Source organism: Stigmatopora nigra, chromosome 10, assembly GCF_051989575.1.
Source record: "Stigmatopora nigra isolate UIUO_SnigA chromosome 10, RoL_Snig_1.1, whole genome shotgun sequence".
Taxonomy (NCBI): domain Eukaryota; kingdom Metazoa; phylum Chordata; class Actinopteri; order Syngnathiformes; family Syngnathidae; genus Stigmatopora; species Stigmatopora nigra.
Genome location: NC_135517.1, coordinates 14,870,001 through 14,890,000, shown reverse-complemented (window position 1 = coordinate 14,890,000; position 20,000 = coordinate 14,870,001). Strand labels below are relative to the sequence as shown.

Here is a 20,000-nt window from a genome sequence, read left to right as displayed (position 1 = left end):
TCATTATCAATTATTATTATTATTATTATTATTATTATTATTATTATTATTATTATTATTATCATCATTATTATTATCATCATCATTATTATCATTATTATTATTTATATTATTATTATCTTCATTATTATTATTATTATCATCGTTATTATTTTGTTGTTATTGTTATTATTATTATTCAACCGATACAGGGTGTCCCCGTCCACTGGCAGTCGGGATAGCCTCCAGCAGCCCCTCAGACCCCAATGAGGATTAAGCGTTTCAAAAAATGAGAATGGGATGAGGGGATTATAATTATTATTATTACTATTACTCAGTGGCGGGCCGTGCATTTCACACCTGGGCCTTCAATAATGCTACGCGTGAATCAATACAAAGCTGAATAAGTATTTTATGTCCATAAAACCTTTACTTCAGCTACAGCTGCGACACATAAAAAGAAGCAATACTAACCTCAAAATGTATATACTATTTCAGAAAAAAGACACATTTTACTCAACAAAATTATTTTTATTTATACACAAAAACCATCCTCCTTTCTTTCCTCAAGAAGATTTCAATCGCTGTCGTACAGATCACATTTGCGTTTCGGGTCCATCAAGAAGTTATATTCTACCGCCATCAAAGCTAATGCAGTTGAGTCTATCCTGTTGTATTACTGGCATAAGTTTTGATTCTATTAAGGGCTGAAAATGTATGTTCGACAGAAGCAGTGGACACGGGGATGGTCACTGCCAAATACACTAATGTGTACAGCTGTCCCATACTCTCACTCAGATTTTTTTGCTGAAGGAAGTCAAGGAGATCAGTGGGAGATTTTCTTGCAAAATCATCCATGGCATACATCACAATAACTTCTGTTCTTAGCCGAGATAGATCAAAAAGTGTTCCGTGGCTCTGTGTAAAGGTGGAGAAGGCAGCATTTGGGAAAGTTTCCTGGTATTCCCGAAACATCTGCGAGTCGAGGCGGGAGAGAAACATTAGTATTTTGTGGTCTTTGAATCTGGTCCACATCTGGCAAATAATATTGTCCAGAATCCTGTTGTGAAATTGTTGGTAGTCCACGCGATAATCTTGTGCTTGACCTCTCCGTGTGCTTGGAGCACCCGCATTGCATTCGGTGGCCTCGTAGATTTCCTCATAGCGGCTCCTCTCGCGTTCAACTGTGTCACAAAACTCCTTGACTCCTGCAAGACAAAACTGTACATGCAGTTTGTTGTTCTGTAGTATTGAAAAAAGCCCGTCTGAATGCTCAAAAATTGACCCACCTACTCGATGACTAGCCAATCATCGTTGGTGAAAGCGTTGACGGATCCTTACGCCAGCGAGAAGGCAATGAATGACATATACCTATGCCTGCGTGAAAGCATTGTGGTGTTGCCAACTCAAAATCTGATTGGTTGAAGCCACACAACGCTTGTTTAATGCAGCAAGGCCTGCGGAACTGATAGTGAAGGTCTCGAGACAGATTTCTGATCCTGGCTACAAGTAATGGCTGAAATGTGATTGGTTAAAATGCTTCAATATGAAAACACACATCTGGAAGCAGTGCAACCAGGGGGAAAGCAATGAATGGAAGCTTACAGACAATTTGGATTTTTTAAATAAGTATTGATGGACAAAAAATAATATATGTTTCAGATATTTCTTAGGCCAGCAGAAAAGGCCTTGAAGGCCCTGACGGCCCGCCACTGCTATTACTTTTACTGTTGATGTTATTTTTGTATTACACATTACATTACACATAACTATAACTCCACTACAGAGTTTGTCATAATTTCTACAATTATTCTAAACTCTTTTACTATGTTTTTATAAGTATTAGTGGATGTTATTATTGAGTGACATAATGTATACATGTGTATATAACAAGTTTTGTTGTATTTATTTACTTATTTGCCCTGAATGGCTGTGTTTTCGACCACCAAGTCGCCTGGGAAATTCTACTCATTGAGCTTGGCCATAATTTAAGTCCCGCATTTTCTTCAAAGAATCGGAGAAAGCCATCATTTGTGTTGAAAACGGAGAAGGGCAAGTCACGTCATTTGTGTTGAAAACGGAGAAGGGCAAGTCACGTGCCCCCCCCCCCCCCCCCCCGTTTGTCTTAAAACGCGCACGCGACAAGTTCCCAGCGTGTCGAGAGCGCGACTTATGACGTATGTGATTTGCCGCGCAGTGATGATGGCGGTGCGTGAACGCGCAGTGAAAGTAATGGCTGCTCTGAGTCGGCGGGTGCCTAGCCTCGATGATTTCGTGGGTCAAGGCTGGGCTGCTTGGACCGAGTGGGCCGGTGTGACAGCACCTGACGGTAAGAGAGTGGAATGACCTGACAACGGCTGTTACAAATCTGTTTAATTAATAAAGCCCACGGTTTATTTTCGCGGAAACCTAGGGCAGAGCTAGCCGTGTTACCCAAACAAAGACCCTGCCGGGTCCTAGCGCTGGGTGGATAACATGTTGCTCTACACTAGGTCCGGCTGCACATGTTGTCACGAAAAAAAAAAGAATATAGGCCAGTTGTAGTTTGTATTAGTATTCGGGTCCCGTTTGCACTCGCGCAGTCTACGCTTTCCGGATGTGGCCAATTGTAAAGAAAGCGGCAACATCAGAGCGAACTGAAGCTTGTATGGCAGGCTGTGCGAGGAACTTCTTGTCGTGAAAAGCTAGGCTAGCTTGCTGACAAACCTGGCAGACAATTGCTTAACGGCAGGATAGTTGGTTAGCGTTAGCATGCCAGCTAGTGGCCGGAGGATTGGGAGTATAGACACCGACCACAGAGTATGATGCGGGTCGCACGTGTACGTGCTGATCCATCATTTGCGACAACAAAAGCGCCACTCTTCTTGTCTCCTTACCCTAGGAGTTGACCCCATCCGTTTCTTTCGCAACACAATCCAAATGCAGCCTATTGTATGGCCGACACAATCATAAGTGACAGCTCTGATCCAAAACAGTTGGCCCTTCCCAGCTTTCAGTGTGTGCACTAACCCATTGTTTGGCATCATCCATTCAATAAAGTCTCTACATTACATGCCACATTTTATATTCTTCAATTGGTTACTATGCTAGAACACTAAAATATCCAGCATAGGCTGGTTTCTGAACCAGTTCAACCCATAATAGTGCAACAAAACTCCGGTGGGTCCCCATCTGGTTTGCCCCGGCGGGTCCCCCTCGGGTTTGCCCCGGTGGGTGTCTCGTATCCCGTGAGGTTCCCCGTGAGGTGCTTCTCCATGATACTTCTACGAAGCCATTCCAGTTCAACTGGATTGGACTTCTATTGCAGTCAATGACACTGAGTGACTTAAGATGCCCAAACAGTTTACCATTACATCCATTTATTCAAGTTTGTTCACTGCCTTCTTTTTTAGATTTGAGTATAAATATTTACCATCTTAAAGCAAGTATTTTTTCATTTTCATTTTCTTTCCGCTCATCGTCACAAAGGTCGCGGGGCGTGCCGGAACTTATCCTAGCCCACTACGGACACCAAGTGGAGGACTCCCCGAATCGATGGCCGGCCAATCGCAGGGCTAAATCAGAATACAGTCTTCCCTCGATTATCGCGACTTCAGTTATCACAAATTCACTTGTTTGTTACTAGGACTCAGCACTGAAGAATTTTTTTTTCAGTTCATAAAAATGTTAAAATCCATGCCGAACCTTGTAAGTGGAAGCCACTCTTGCTACTGAGACTCGGCACTAAAGGGAAAAATGGTAATCATAATAGGGGGTGACCCTACTTGGCAAGTTTTGAATATCGCAGCCTTGTCTCGTCTACATTAACCGCGGTATTCCACTGATTACTGTACTAACCTTTTTTGTATCATGTATCAATTAGTTCACATTCCTCTCAAAATCTTGTTGTTTTAGGAACTGATTTGGATGATTGTCGTAAAAATGGCAAAAAGGCTGCAGAAGCAATGTCACTCAGCAAGGAGGGTAAGTTTTGCAGCAATTGTGAGTAAAACTTTCAAATGTATTCTGTTTCCTTTTTATAGCATTAGCTTTTTGACAAAATATCAGTTTTTTGATAAGCGTCTAAACCAAAGTTCGGAACCTTTTTGACACAGAGAGCCTTAAACAATTCATATATTCAAATGTTGAGCCTTAAACAATTCATATATTCAAATGTTGAGCCTTAAACAATTGATATTTTCAAATGTTGAGCCTTAAACAATTCATATTTTCAAATGTTGAGCCTTAAACAATTCATATTTTCAAATGTTATTCCATGAGAGCCATACTCTGAATTTAAAACTAAATGACCATGTGTGCATTTTTTTTAGTAATTATGTCACTTTTAAAGAACAAAGGTCTCTGAATTATTTTGACAAAAATTCTATGCTGTTGCTAATCAATTAGTATAAGTGAGACTGCATGCAGAAAGGTCAAAATTATTATTATTATTATTTTTAAGAGGGGTCTAAAGGTACTGTCAATGGCACAGTGCCGTCGTGATGCTCATATTTGTGCGATCGGGACTCGGTGCTTTCACCTGGGGTTTCCATATTTCACCGCAGAGAGCCATATCCAACCATAAAAAGAGCCGCATATGGCTCCCGCATCTAGAGTTGATCTTTAATGCTGTTTAAAAAAAAATGGCATTGAAAATTTGTCACAGTATCAGTTCAGTAAATCTTGCATCATGTTAGTAACTTGTGATCCACACGTCCTCAAAATAGGATAACGCATGACCACTTGCCAACGAGAAGTAATGTATACTCCTCGTAACAGCGATCACTCTGCCATTCACGCTGAGTGAAGGGAAAAAAACACTGAAAAAAATGCAACCCTCCGCCCAGTGCTCGTAGATATGTTACACATGAAAGAGATGCGGCAAAAAAGACATAAAATCATAATCAGCCTCTCGTGTCTTGGCCCCTTGGCTTTCTTGTATCTTGAAATTTGTCTCGTATCTAGAGATAATTATTTGCTTGAAATTTTACTCGTATCTCGAAATGCTCGTATGTTGAGGTACCACTGTATTGCAAACCAAAAACACAACAGGACTCTACAACAAGCAGCATACCTGGAAAAACGGAGAAATAATCTCCAAAGTGATTCGCTGTTGCTTCCTCAATCCAACTTTACTGATATGAGGAAGATTTCCCGCGCTGGTCAAGGCACGTGGATCAAGGCATCAATAATCGAGTAACGATATACACCCAGTCAAAACTTGCGACATCTTTAATATGCGATCGTTAACGGGATATAAATGAAATATATCAAATGTTAAACAAATGCTTTTTTTCTTATCTGAACATTTTAACATGTCACGGGCAGGGTGCAAAGCGATACCTTGGAGCTTTTGACATAAGAAACTTTACTACTTTACTTGACTACTACGATACTTTTTGCCAGACTAGAATATTAAGTGTCATTGCACATTTAGTCAAAGTACAGCAGTATCGTGCTTACTGTCAGAGTTTGCCCAGGAAGTTACTTAGAATTTGATATTAAACTACGACAGTAATACCTTGACATACGAGTGACCCAACATATGAGCAAATTGAGAGTAAAATTCAGAGCAAATATTTACCTGGAGATACAAAACAAATTCTGATATATGAGCAACCATCCAGGTGGCAGACGCGAGAGGCTGCTTATGAGAAGTTGCTCCGTAGCAAAGAGGACGTTGAAAGGGGGACCGCTTCGCTACAAAGGAATTTAAAGACATGTTAGCGAAATGGCAAGAGTTTTCTGATTTTATGGAATGGAGCACCCGAACAGGTTGGCAAGGGCTCGTGCGTTATCATATTCGGAATATTTTTAAGGGAAGACAAGCAAACAACTCTCAATAGGTTCCTTTTTAAAACTCCGGCTCAAAGTCAGGGTGGAGGCGGAGCAAAAAGAGCCAACCCGGAGAAGATAGGTCAAAAACAATTAAAACAAAATTATAATTAAGTTTAGTGTAAGGATAGATGAAATTTATTTTTGAGTGTTATCCCAATAAGGGTGGCGACATAAGCTTACGGAAACACAATACATTAAAAATAAAAGTTATGAATTTTAATAAAACCTTTTTAAAAACTAGAAATTATGCCCTGCTTTATTTAGAATTTATAATTTTAACTCTTGCACTCCAAAGGCTTTCTTTTTTTGGTTTACTATTTTTCCCCTTTATGAGATGAGAATATTTTTAACTTGCCCCAGATAACTTGAATAATTCTTCACAGCACAACACCATCTACTTATTATTACTCTATAAAGTGTGATCTTAACATAATAGGCCAAAAAAATACACATTTACCATGTGAAGCGCTGTTTAAGTGGCAGCCGGCGGCCACGGTAGCTCTGTCCACTCTTGTTCGTTTTGTGTTTTGCTGCTTTTATGTTAATGATTTGATGATTCCATTTACTTTGATTTGCTTTGTACTTTGTGCCTTTGCTTAGCAGTTCTGTCTAATCACCCTCTTGCTACTGCCAAAATGTAATTTCCCAAATACTGGATGAATAAAGTTATCCAATCCAAGCGGGCATTCCCATAATGCAAGTGTGGGCAAACTTTTTGACTTGCAGGCCAGAATGGATACTAAAATTTGACAGAGGGGCCAGGCCAGGAGCATTTGGACACACAATGTAATTTATCAAACCTGGGGATTGAAATGTAAGAAAAAACACAATTGAAGGTGAAAATTTATTTCCAAATTTACTTTCAACATTAAGAACGTATTTTTCCTCTTCAGTTTAAGAGATTTGAACTTTTCTTTTGAGATGGAGTCAGACTAACGATTGATCAGCTCCAATTGCAGCTCATGTGGTGTGGTTTCCGGGTCTTATATAATATTTTGTTGTTCACTCTTTTTTTGGCACTGTGTCCACTTTAGTATTCTTTGATCCGCTCATTTTTACCAAAGGGGGGGAAAAATGGCAGCTGGAAACAAGGTCTAGACTAGTGCATCATCTAGAGGGGAAATGAGGGTATTGCAGGGGAAAGGGAAATGAATGAGGTTATTGATTTTTACTATAATTTGGACAACATCGGCGGGCCGGATTAAAGAGCCTAAAGGCCGTATATGGCCCGCGGGCCGTAGTTTGCCATAATGTGTGCCAATTAGTACAACGAGAGACTTTGTGCACGGGTAAAGACCCAATGACAAACCGAAATGACTTTATCTCCGGTTTTCTGGTACAAAATTGAAGACTAGAAGCAATCAAAGACCATTTTTTTAAATTCTTCTTGACACCAATACCCTATGTGAAATTTGTTTTTTACGGCGCTTTAAAAGTGCCACATGATTGATCAACGGACATGTGAAGATTTATAAATAAAGAACCATTTATGCAGTAAGAAAAAGGGGGAAACAAGCTCTAAGGCAGAGATGGGAAAAGTACGGCCCGCCGACGTCCAAATTATAGTAAAAATCAATGACCTTATTAATTTCCCTTTCCCCTGTAATACCCTCGTTTTCCCGATAGATGGCGTACAAACTAGATTTTGATGCACCGGCAAAAAAAGGGAGAACAACAAAAGTTCTCACTGAAACGCGAGTTTCACTACTGTGTTAAAAATAGCAACTTGCGCATGTACGCACAGCTGCAGTACAGTATCTTGATTAACATGCCGCTCATCACTCAATTTAAAGACTGCTTTCTTTCGTTGAATAAAATTATGTACTTGATGTTGAAAGTAAATTTGAAAATACATTTTAACCTTCAATTGTGTCTTTTTTTTCTTACATTTCAATCCCCAGTTTTGATAAATTACATTGCGTGTCCAAATGCTCCTGGCCTCTTCTGTTAAATTTTAGAATCCATTCTGACCCGAAAGTCAAAAAGTTTGCCCACCCCTACTCTAAGATAAACGTAAATAAAAAAAATCCTGTATTTTTGGGTCCTGCATGAGAATAATAGCCTGGCTGATATGACAAAAACGATCACATCTTTTGTCTATCAAATTTAAACAGATAAACTATTTTTCTCGTCATTCAATTATGAAAGTAACTACATTAGCCTATTAAAAAGAATATAAAATATGATGATTTTAAAAAGCATTGTTGTTTTGTTATGCAATAAGCGATAAACACCACTCAAAACACTGAAAGAATAATATAACTTGCCAAAATCAGAACAGGCGGGTTTATTTTCATGAATTTGTTTTCAAAATTGTTGTGCTCTATGGAATAAATAAAACAACAATAATAATCAGATTAGCACATCACCATTGGCAAGATGACTATTTTCAGTTAAACGAAAAGAAACTATGTACCATATTTTCTGCACAGTAAGGCGCACTGCCTTATTGGGCTACCTTCAATGAATGACATGGTTACAAAAAAATCCATTATAAGGTGTACCACACAACATTATACGGGTCTACAATAGAGGCTAGGGTTTCGTTATGCATCCACTAGATAGTGCTGTGCTAAAGGGAATGTCAACAAAACAGTCAGATAGGTCAGTCAAACTTTGTTAACAGATTAGAAATCAGCTTTCTGACAATTCCATTCACTCCCAAAATGAATAAAAAACTGTTTTATTATTTTCTCCAGGGTAAAGTATTAGTATTTTCGTGACAGTTCTTCTAACAATAGCAAAGTATAACATGTAAGTGCAACATTTATATTACATAGTGAACACGTAAAAAACATTATGATCCAGTTACCGTACATTAAACGTTATTGCAATCACAATATAGTAACACTCGTATTAATGCAAAAAATAACAGTAACAATAATAACTTGAATACTAACTCAATGTTGTTCATGTGGGTGTACCGTGTGTTTTCTCACGTACACAATGAGGCACTATAACATTCAGCTGTTGACGTCCATATTCACAATATCACCAACCTTGTTCAACTGTAAACACAAAAGAAACACACACATAAAGCTCACTTTATTAGTTATTTCCTCATCTATTAATCCCTCAAATTCTTTGTCGTCAGTGTCCGAATTGAACAGCTCAGCGAATCCGGCATCCAACACGCCAGCCTCCGTCTCATCAAAGTCGTTATTAATCGAGTCCCTGCCGCTTTGGTTGCCTGGCAGCTGAGTGACAATTCCTGCCTTACTGAAAGCCCAAACCACAGTTGAAACGGCTATATTAGACCAGGCATTTTGTGATTCATTGGCAGATGGTGGCATATGTTGTTCCGGCGGCGGAAATGCACTCGGCGGCTGCTTGCCGTAGTTGCAAGACCCGTTGCGGCTCAATAATGATCCATATGTAATATATAGTTCCCAGTCTAGCTTTGAATGCTCTGTTGATGCCAATCTAAAGGCTGGAGTTGGTTTGTCAATCTGCCCGGAATGACGGCGAGCAACGTATTAGTGTGCTCGCCGACATATCGGGTGGATTGACAAAAGAACTATATATCCCAGCATGCATCGCGCACAGGGAAAAATGGAGTCGCCGGCTGCTTACCGTAGTTGCGAGACCTGTTGTGAATCAATATTGGTCCATATAAAAGGCGCATCGTGGCCCTTTTAGCTCACATGGCCCTTTTAAAAAAAAAGTTGGATTAAAATGACCCATTTTAAGCCTAGTTGATATTTTTTTGCTTTTTGTAACATTTTCAGAACGTTTGCATATAATGGGGTACCATATTTTCTTACATATAAGCCACACCCTTAAAATTTCCTTAAATCATTGCTTTTCATAATTTGATGACATCTAGTGGTGAAAAGCGTATAACAACACTAAATCTCGTGCGAAAATAAGCCGTACTCTTGATTCAGTCATCATTTTTTTGTGTTACAAATGCGGCTTATGGTGCTCGGACGTTTGGTCACTGCTCTTTTGGTTGCCGTTAGGGTTAGGGTTGTGAAATGTACTTGGATATTAAACCCTAACCCTAACGATGACCAAAAGACCGGCGGCCAAAAGACCGGCGGCCAAACGTCCGGCGGCCAAACGTCCGGCGGCCAAACGCCCGGCGGCCAAACGCCCGGCGGCCAAACGCCCGGCGGCCAAACGCCCGGCGGCCAAACGCCCGGCGGCCAAACGCCCGGCGGCCAAACGCCCGGCGGCCAAACGCCCGGCGGCCAAACGCCCGGCGGCCAAACGCCCGGCGGCCAAACGCCCGGCGGCCAAACGCCCGGCGGCCAAACGCCCGGCGGCCAAACGCCCGGCGGCCAAACGCCCGGCGGCCAAACGCCCGGCGGCCAAACGCCCGGCGGCCAAACGCCCGGCGGCCAAACGCCCGGCGGCCAAACGCCCGGCGGCCAAACGCCCGGCGGCCAAACGCCCCGCGGCCAAACGCCCGGCGGCCAAACGCCCCGCGGCCAAACGCCCGGCGGCCAAACGCCCGGCGGCCAAACGCCCGGCGGCCAAACGCCCGGCGGCCAAACGCCCGGCGGCCAAACGCCCGGCGGCCAAACGCCCGGCGGCCAAACGCCCGGCGGCCAAACGCCCGGCGGCCAAACGCCCGGCGGCCAAACGCCCGGCGGCCAAACGCCCGGCGGCCAAACGCCCGGCGGCCAAACGCCCGGCGGCCAAACGCCCGGCGGCCAAACGCCCGGCGGCCAAACGCCCGGCGGCCAAACGCCCGGCGGCCAAACGCCCGGCGGCCAAACGCCCGGCGGCCAAACGCCCGGCGGCCAAACGCCCGGCGGCCAAACGCCCGGCGGCCAAACGCCCGGCGGCCAAACGCCCGGCGGCCAAACGCCCGGCGGCCAAACGCCCGGCGGCCAAACGCCCGGCGGCCAAACGCCCGGCGGCCAAACGCCCGGCGGCCAAACGCCCGGCGGCCAAATGAACGGTTACGGCGGCTTATATGCGAGAAAATATGGTAACTCTATTTCAACTAAGAAAAGAATTACAGGCTGTCCTCAAATGTCGGACTTCCTCTTATATGCTTCCATTGACAGCTTACCCTATGTTAGCCAACCTATAACTTGTTCTGGGACGAGCTGTATTCACCTGAGAGAGAATTAAAAGTCGTGTGGACTGATGTCTTGAACATGAGATGCGCTGCTGAGGCTCAGTCAATCGTGTTTGCTCTCATTATGCCTGATGTGCATTCATATATACAGATAAAATACATGACAGGGAAACTTCATTTGGATCATTTTAGTGGGTAGGCTCGGTGTTGTCCAGCATCATGTAATTGCTTGTTTTGGCTGTGTCATTTTACTTTCGCTTTCATGCTGTATGCCCTACTCTATTGCTATCACTGCTAATTTAACAGTGCTTTCTCACCATCTTTTTCGTCTCCTCACCACTGGTCTGGAATTATCCTTCACCTTGCATTCGCGCCCCATTCTGTTTTTCTGCTCGGGTGGTTTGATTACATCTTAAATGTATCAAATTTAATCAAATGTTTTTGTGATTATTGATTTTTTTTTTCGTTAATTACCATTATTGTTTAATCGCCCTAGACTAATGTATATTATATAATACCGTTGATCCACGCTAACGGGATTCATCTGTGAATGATGAAGATTCCTGTATATAAAAAGGATCCAGGAATCTTTAATAAAGCAAAGGAAAAGTTTGCCTGCTCAAAGAAAAACAAATTAATAATACAGTAATATTTTGAGATTTGAGATTAATGTGTTCCGGGACCGTGCTCGTATCTCAATTTACTCGCATCTCAAATATGTTTTTCCTATAGCAATGAACAGAATACTAATTAATCTGTTCCTACCATCTGAAAAAACACCTAAAACTGGATATCACAAAGGAAAAACATTTTTTTCATTTGTTCGAATTTACTACTTACTCATAAAGTAACAAATACCTAACTAGTGGTTTTGTTGTTCAATACTAAAATGTGACATTATTGAGTACAGACAGATGGTAGCGTTTACCGATGAGCAATCTTCCCTCTAATTTTCAGTTTATCTGGGCAGAAAGACAATCTCCCTGAGCGCACTGAGTACCATTGCTCGCTATGGGCACACACGAGTGTCACACCTGCCATAAGCAGGTGCATGTCTACTACACATAAATGATTTAGTAATGATAAAATGTAATGAATGTAATGGGCGCGCACTGAGAATGGCGGCGCGCACTGACGCAGCGGCTTTTCGTTCTCCATTTCGGTGTTGTTCGTTATCCTACAGTCACCAGGATTTAATCAATATCGGAAGGAGATGCGAGTTATACGATTTCTCAACATACTTCTAACAGACCTTCGATATCCCCAAGAACATCTGGAGACCTCCGGGATCTCCGTGGGTAGCCAGCCCAACGGCGAAGAGAAAGGAACCAAAAGCGCAGATGCAGGGCGGGCCTTGCTGCCCTCAATAACCTGAACAACCTTGACCCCCCCCCCCCCCCCCCACCATTGCCCTAAACTCAAAATTTGCGGCCTTTCCCCCCATCCAAAAAGATCCCGCTTATCTGGGTCCCCAGTCACTGCAATCTCACAGGCAATGATATAGCAGATGAGCAGGCGAAATTTGGTTCCACCCTCCCCCAACAAACGGCTCCGCTAGAACAACAAACGCGCCTAGCTATTATTCACAGGAGCTGCGTACCCCCCTCATCAACCCATCCCCGCGTCATTTCCCTCACATCCTCCCGTCCCAATCCGGAGGAAGAGTCCCAGCTATCCAAGAAAGACCTTCATGACCTTATCCGATTCCGGTCCGGCCACCATCCCTCCCTCCGAAGATGACAACATTTGATGGGGAAGTGCGAAAATGATCGGTGCCGTCTCTGCGGTGAAGAAGAAGAATCGGCCTAGCATCTCTGGCTCCGGTGCCCAGCACTTCAGAATGCTCGTTACCACCGCCGGCTGGAACTCTCTTTCGGAGAACTACGGAGCCTCCCACACGCGAGTCTAGCGCTTCTGAGGATTATTCTCAGGCGCCTCGGGTGATTCAACAACAACAACCACTTAGATCACCGCATCCTAGTATCTTTTTGACCAATGCCCGATCCATCACCCACAAAATGGATGAGTTGGAACTTCGAAATGCTACCAACAGCTTTGTTAGGAACTGTAACATTATTCTCATCACAGAAAAGTGCCTACTCCCGTATATCCCCGACGCTGCGGTATTGCTAGCTAGCCGAACGCATTTTCGGAACGATCGTTCAAAAGAACTAACAGGAAAAGGCAAAGGAGGAGGACTTTGCATGTTTATACACACTGAATGGTGTTGTGACTGTGGGATTCTTGACACTCACTGTTCCCCGGATTTGTAGTTATTGGCAATAAGATGCAGACTCTACTATCTACCGAGAAAGCTAATGGTTGTCATAGTAACAGCTAGCTATATACCTCCAAATGTGAATGTTAACACGGCACTTAACCTCCTGCTGACGGCTGTAAACAAACAACAGCTTGACCACCCCGACGGAGTCTTTATTGTCGCTGGTGATTTCAACAAAGCGTGTTTAAAGACTGTTCTACCTAAGTTTATTCAATACGTCAAATGCAATACTAGAGAAGACAAAACTCTTGACCATGTCTACTCGAACATCAAACATGCTTATAAGACCACTTCCCTTCCTCACCTAGCTGGATCAGACCATCTGTGCAGTTCTCTCACCCCCGCGTACACTCCACTCAGGAGGCTAACAAGGCCAAAAAATAAAGATAATAAAAACTTGGCCCGAGGACGCTCTTTCTCAGCTGCAGGACTGTTTTTCCCGCACCAACTGGGAACTTTTCGAACACGACAACTTCCAGGACTATACGGACACTGTACTTTCCTACATCAAAAACTACAAATACGGATACAGGTTTTTCCTAACCAAAAACCCTGGATGACCAAGGAGACAAGGCACTCATCAAATGCCGTAACACTGCCCTTAGATCGGGGGACAAGATAAAATGTAGAGCTGCCAGAGCAGAGCTGAAAAAAGGCATCAAAAAGGCCAAGGCAGCATATACTAAGAAAATTGAGGAGCACTTCACAGAAAATAATCCAAAGAAGATGTGGCAGGAAATACAAAATATTACCAACTACAATAACAATTATGTCTGTTAACGCTGAAGCCTCGCTAGCGGAGGAACAGAACCATTTCTTTGCCCGCTTTGAGACTGACAAATCAAACCCGAATCTGACTTAAATTTGACCGTATTTTACATATCTGTCCTCACTTCTCATTCTCGTTTAAATGACTTTTCTGCTTAACGTGTCACTTGAGATAGTCAAGTTTCCATTTATATGTAATATTTTTCCATGATTTTGCTTTGATTCCTTTAATAAGGGATAGCACTTATCAATGAACATATACATGTAAGATTGTAGCCAAGGGCTCATTTCAATTCATAGTCCTTTGTGTTGGTTGAAGACAAACGATCACACGTACTAAACATACACACACAAGCACGCATGGACACAACCACACGCACAGCAGATTTAGACAGTTCTCACCCGATTTCACCACTTGTTCTTCGATTTGCACAAGTAAAAAGGAATGTATTAAGAAATATAAAAATGTAATTTAAAAAGAAAACACAGAAGGGCTGTACAACAAGAAAAACATAAGAGTGGACAGAGCTGCTGCGTGACCGCATGTTTGGTCGCTGGTCTTCTGGTGACCGGTCTTTTGGTCGCCGTTCTTTTGGTCCCCGTTGGTCGCCGTTCTTTTGGTCTCCGTTGGTCGCCGTTCTTTTGGTCCCCGTTGGTCGCCGTTCTTTTGGTCCCCGTTGGTCGCCGTTCTTTTGGTCCCCGTTGGTCGCCAGTCTTTAGCTTGCCGTTAGGGTTAGGGCGAAAGTGAGGGTGAGGGTGACGGTGAGGGTGAGTGACAGTGAGGGTGAGGATGAGGGTAAAATCTGTAGAACTGTATAAAATGTAAGTTGGTGTTTGTATCAAATGTGAAAAATACTAATGCATATGTGTATGCTAATGGCGCGGTTTTCAGTGTATTTTCTGTCAATGATGAAATCATGGTTCACTTTAATTAAATGGCCACCTCTTTTCCACGTCTTTTAACTGCTATCACCTTTGTTTTTCTTACAGATATGTCAATATTTGGTCTGTACCCCGCTTATGATGACTTCTACCTTGTGGTGTGTAGCCACTGTGGTCAAGTCGTAAAACCACAGGCATTTGAGAAGCACTGCGAGCGGAGACACGGACCCTTGGCCAAACATTATACTCGAATACGCCCTCCAGCTCCCCAACCTCAGCCCCAGCAGAGGACCCATCACAGCCATTCTCCTTCTCAGGGAACCAGTGTCATTCCCGCTTCATCATGGGATGGTCGGGGTACGAGTGGTGGTGCACTCAAACCAACCCCTCAAGCTCCTTCAACACCCCCACAGTACAGACCCAACAAAAGCACCAAGGAAGGAACACGGTAAGACTATGGAGGGGTGAATTTTAAAGGGATCAAAGTGGTTTGATGTCTTTATATTGGAGTAGAGCAGTGCTTCTCATTGATTTTTTTGTTGTTCTATCTGTGATAAAGATAAAACAACTTCCTCCTTACACTATGAAATGTAAAGAATAAACCTGCAGAAATTTTGACAGCCGTCTTTATTTTAATACATTTGCATTTAAACCAAAAATTCCTGTGTATTATGAAATTGGCTTCCCTACCTTGTTAAAAGGGGAAGTTTCTTACAAACTGACCTTATGGGACTAAATTGACTCTGAACTCCTTACACATTAACTAAACCTCCAGTTCCTTACAGTACTCCCTCAACTTTTACAGATTATATGGACCAGACAATGCCGCTATAATAAAAAAAATGCAAAGCAGGATCACTTATTTCTGCCATATGTGCATGTTTTTGCATCGGTATCAAGAAGTTTAGATATCATACATTCACAATTATATGCATATGTAAATATTTATGAATAGAATCCATATTCAGCCATTTTGGTTCAGTTGATGTTGAAGATTGGACGGTGATACAGTGAAAGAATTTTAATGTACCTGTTTGAAGTTGTGGGGTATTTGAGGTTGTGAATATAATTTAAAGATTTTGCCTGACTAACTGTCAAATAATATGTATGGAAAAACATTGTAATGGTCAGTTTCTCTTATCAACAGACTTTCCCCACTGGAAAAATCTTCCCACGGCAGCCACATAGATTCAGCAGTATTCAAGCAGCCGTCGCCTCTGGAGCCTCCGACAAGCTCTCCACCATCATCTATCAGAGAACCCCCGTGGCCACACGGAGGCACCCCACCTGCTAGACCTTCACCAATTGAAAGGACCCTCACCCAAAAGAAGGATTCTTCTCCATCGTCAGTGATTCCAAGCCACCGTATTCCAAGGCCATACAACAAAGTAGCGTCTAGTAAGTTTTCTAAGGTCATTCTTCATCTCATCTTCTTCCGCTTATCCGAAGCCAGGTCGTGCCAGGAGCAGCTTCAGCAGGGAAGCTCAGCCTTCCCTCTCCCCAGCTACTTCATCCAGATTTTCCGGGAAGACACTAAGGCGTTCCTGGACTAGCCGGGAGAAATTTGAAATTGTTTCCCCAGCGTGTCCAAGGTCGGCCTCCTCCCGGTGAGACGTGTTTGGAACGCTTCCCTAGGGATGCGTTAGGTGGGTATCCTGATCAGATGCCCGAGCCAATTCATCTGGCTCCTCTCGAGCAGAGTGACAGTCGCTCTACTCCGAGCCCCTCCCGGATGACTGAGCTTCTCACCCTTTCTCTAAGGAACAGTCCAGACATCCTGCTAGGAAATTTAATTTCACCCGATTTATCCGGGATCTCTTTCTTTTGGTCATGACCCACAGCTCGTGACAATAGATGAGGGTGGGAACGTAGATCGACCGGTAAATAGAGAGCCTTGCCGTTTGGCACAGCTCCTTCTTCACCATGACGAACCGATGTAGAGTCTGAATCACTACAGATGCTGCACCGATCCGGCTGTTGATCTCCCGCTCCATTCTTCCCTCACTCGTAAACAAGACCCCAATGTACTTGGACTCCTCCACCTGGGGAAAGATCTGATTATGCCACCTTTTTCCGACCGAGGACCATGTTCTCAGATTTGGAGGTGATGATTCTCATCCCGCTTGTTTCACACTCTGCTGCGAATCGTTCCAGTGAGAGTTGCTTGATGAAGCCTACAGAACCACATCATCTGCAGGGATGTAATACTGAGGCCACCAAACCGGATGCCCTCAATGCTACGGCCGGGCCTAGATATTCTGACCATAAAGGTTATGAACAGAATCGGTAACATAAGACAGCCCCGACGGAGTCCAACCCCCACTGGAGACGTAGCCGACTTACTGGCGGCAAAGTGGACCAGACTCAGTCACCGATCCTATAGGGACTGGACCTCGCGTATCCGGGATTCTGGAAGCCCACACTTCGAGAATACTCCCCACAACACTACCCGGGTGACACAGTCGAACGCCTTCTCCAAGTCCAAAAAGCACATGTAGAGTGGATGGGCGAACTCCCCTCAGGCCACCACCCTGGTCTGCCAATCCAGAGATAATGTCCCCGATGTCCATGCGATGTTACAGAGACGTGTCAACCAAGACAGCCCCACACCATCCAGAGCCTTTACAAACTGGGTGGATCTCGTCCACCCCCTGGGGCCTTGCCTCCGAGAAGCAGTCGAGGTAAGCAGCGCTATACACTGTGTTGATGGTGTACTCTTTCCCCCTCTTGAGACGTCGGCTGGTCTACCAAAATTTCCTCGAGGCTACCCAAAGTCATTCTGCCCCTCAACGAACCTATGGCCGTTTTTTGTCTCTGAGATGGCCAGAGCCGCGTGCCGCTCGGCCACCCATCAGCTGCTGCCCGAACTCCCATGGGCCAAAAAATCCCGGTAGGACTCCAATCCCAGACTGTTGGGACTGCTCAGATACCAGCACCGAGCCGGTATGTAAGTATGCCTGCACCTGCTCGGCGCCTCTTACCGTTAGCGACTCCAGAGTGGAAACGAGTGTCTAACCCCCCTCGAGAGGAGTGGTATCAGAATCCAAGCTGTGCTTAGAGTGTAGCCCGTCTATTTCAAGCTGTAATTTCTCGACCTCACGCATTAGCTCAGGCTCTTTCCCAGCCAGAAAGGTGACATTCCATTCCACGTCCCAAGAGCCAGTTTCTGCAGTGAGAGATTGGACAGCCGAGGGTCCCTCCTTCGGCTGCCGCCCAGCTTTCGACGCACTGACCTCTTTGCCCCTTCCCTTAGGCGGTGAGCCCATGTGAGGGGGAAGCCACCTCGTCTTTTTGGGCTGTGCCCGCCCCATAGGTGTAGGCCCGGCCACCAAGCAGACGCCATCGTGCTTCAGAGTGGGCCCCAGTGACACACGTCCGGGCAAAGGAATCTGTTGTTCATTAGTTTTTCTCATCATTAGGGTTCTTCTGAGCCATTTTTTGTCTGATCCCTCACCTCAGACCAGTTTGCCATGGGTAACCCAACCAAGGGCACAAGGCCCCTGACAACATAGCTCCAAGGATCACTGGGACACAAACTCCAACACCATGAGAAGGTGATGACTCATCAGGGGGAAGCTCATTCTTATCTTGGAATTTGTTATATGATCAATAATCTCTGCAAATTTTCTGAATATAATCATTGATTGGGCTGGTGGAAGGATGGTTAGTACGTTGGGCTCATACTTCTGGGATCGCGGTTTGATTTCAGGTGGATCCTCACTATGTGGAGTTGGCATGTTCTCTCTCCCTGGGCCTGTGTGGGTTTTCTCTAGGTACTTTGGTTTCCTACCACATTCCAGATATACATGGGTTGAAACCTCTAAATTGCCCCTATGAGAATGGTTGTCCGTTTCCTGTGTCCTGCAATTGGCTGGCCGCATTTCAGATGTCAGATATAAAATAACATTTTTGTTGTTGTCAAGAATCAACAAGATAATTTTGTTCTTTTTCTCGTAGAGCTGGGTGATATATTTTTTTCTTTTATTTTGATAAAAAAAATCTGACTATAATTAAACATCAAACTTCTGGGAATTAGTCCATACATTTCTTTACTCCTGAGTCAATTATGAAAGTTTGAGTTTGATTTATTTAATAAGGGACAGCACATTAATTAACATATTCATGTTAATGAACATGTACAGTAATACCTTGACATACGAGTGTCCCAACATACAAAAATTCTGCCTTGTAATACGAGATGGTTCCCGATGCGGCCGTCCGTTGTTGCCCAGTCTGCGAGAGGCTGCTTATGAGAACAGTATCGCTCTGTCTTTCTCGCCTCTTCTCCCTCACGCAAAGATATCTACGAGTACCAGGCTGTACAGGTTGATTATTTTACTGTAGATAGCGTAACTGAGTCAATAATCTACGAAAAATCTGGCAGAATCTACATGAACTTGAAAGCAAAGCAAGTATCTGAAATAGACAGCTGCAGAACAAACCCTTCAAAGGGAGTCGTAGCTGGTTTGATAATTAGAAAAGAAAGAAATTAAGTCGTATACACTTGGTTCTGAGGCATGGAGCAGGAAGTTCTGACTCGAACCCCTTGATGGTATGAATACATTGACATCTCTTCCTCGGTTATCGCACAAGGTTTCAATTTATTGTAGCGTAATCTTAAAATGTATTTTTAAGTGGGTTTATAGTAATCCAAGTTTGATTAAGTTCAATTTAAAGTTTGTCACAAGTGCGTTGATGTCCATCTAGTCCAGACATCGGCAAACTACGGCCCGCGGGCCAAATCCGGTCCGCTAGGCCTTTTAATTTGGCCCGCCAGTGTTGTCCAAATGTTTATTTAATTTATTTTTATTTTTTTTTATACCCCAAGGTGCCGCCGTCACGTGGAAGCCAGTTGCAAGTATGTTAATACTTTAGTCCTTTTTTCTGTTTATGTTTCTTATGTACTGTTAATGGATGCACTTTTTTATATGTATCCTATCTTGTGCTGACCCGGCCCATCTGTCAAATTTTTAATGTCAACCTGACCCCCGGGCCAAAAAGTTTGTCCTGGAATGATTAAAGCTTGTATCTCAAGGTATTACTGTATTTGTAATTATGTACAATTGTAGCCTAGGGCTAATTTCCATCTTCAGTCCCTTGTGCAGGTTGAAGGTGAATGATGACGCATCCACACACATCCTTGATATACAGTATAATATTTTTTTAAAGTATTTTTTTAATTCTGTTCTGCAATAAAGATAAGGCAACTCCATCCTTACATTATGAAAGAATAAAACCTGC

At 43.6% G+C, this 20,000-nt stretch overlaps 1 protein-coding gene and 1 long non-coding RNA gene across 3 annotated transcripts in view; one reads left to right on the top strand and one right to left on the bottom strand.

The window, feature by feature from the left end:
• Positions 1-495: 495 nt before the first annotated feature.
• On the bottom strand, positions 496-6,401 carry LOC144203396 (uncharacterized). Its single transcript, XR_013327680.1, has 3 exons — positions 6,254-6,401; positions 1,269-1,356; positions 496-1,187 (listed from the first exon to the last, which is right to left on the bottom strand). It is a non-coding gene; the product is annotated as an uncharacterized LOC144203396 (long non-coding RNA).
• atxn7l2a (ataxin 7-like 2a) overlaps positions 2,119-20,000 on the top strand; it is a 29,866-nt gene continuing 11,984 nt past the window's right edge. The window contains exons 1-5 of one of the 2 annotated variants that reach the window (XM_077726799.1): positions 2,119-2,308; positions 3,874-3,942; positions 14,868-15,207; positions 15,907-16,157; positions 19,588-19,617. In XM_077726799.1, coding sequence (XP_077582925.1) covers positions 2,152-2,308; positions 3,874-3,942; positions 14,868-15,207; positions 15,907-16,157; positions 19,588-19,617 — 847 coding nt within the window. In that variant the 5' untranslated portion in view covers positions 2,119-2,151. The remainder of the gene's footprint in view (positions 2,309-3,873; positions 3,943-14,867; positions 15,208-15,906; positions 16,158-19,587; positions 19,618-20,000) is intronic. The other variant, XM_077726800.1, reaches the window with a different exon arrangement.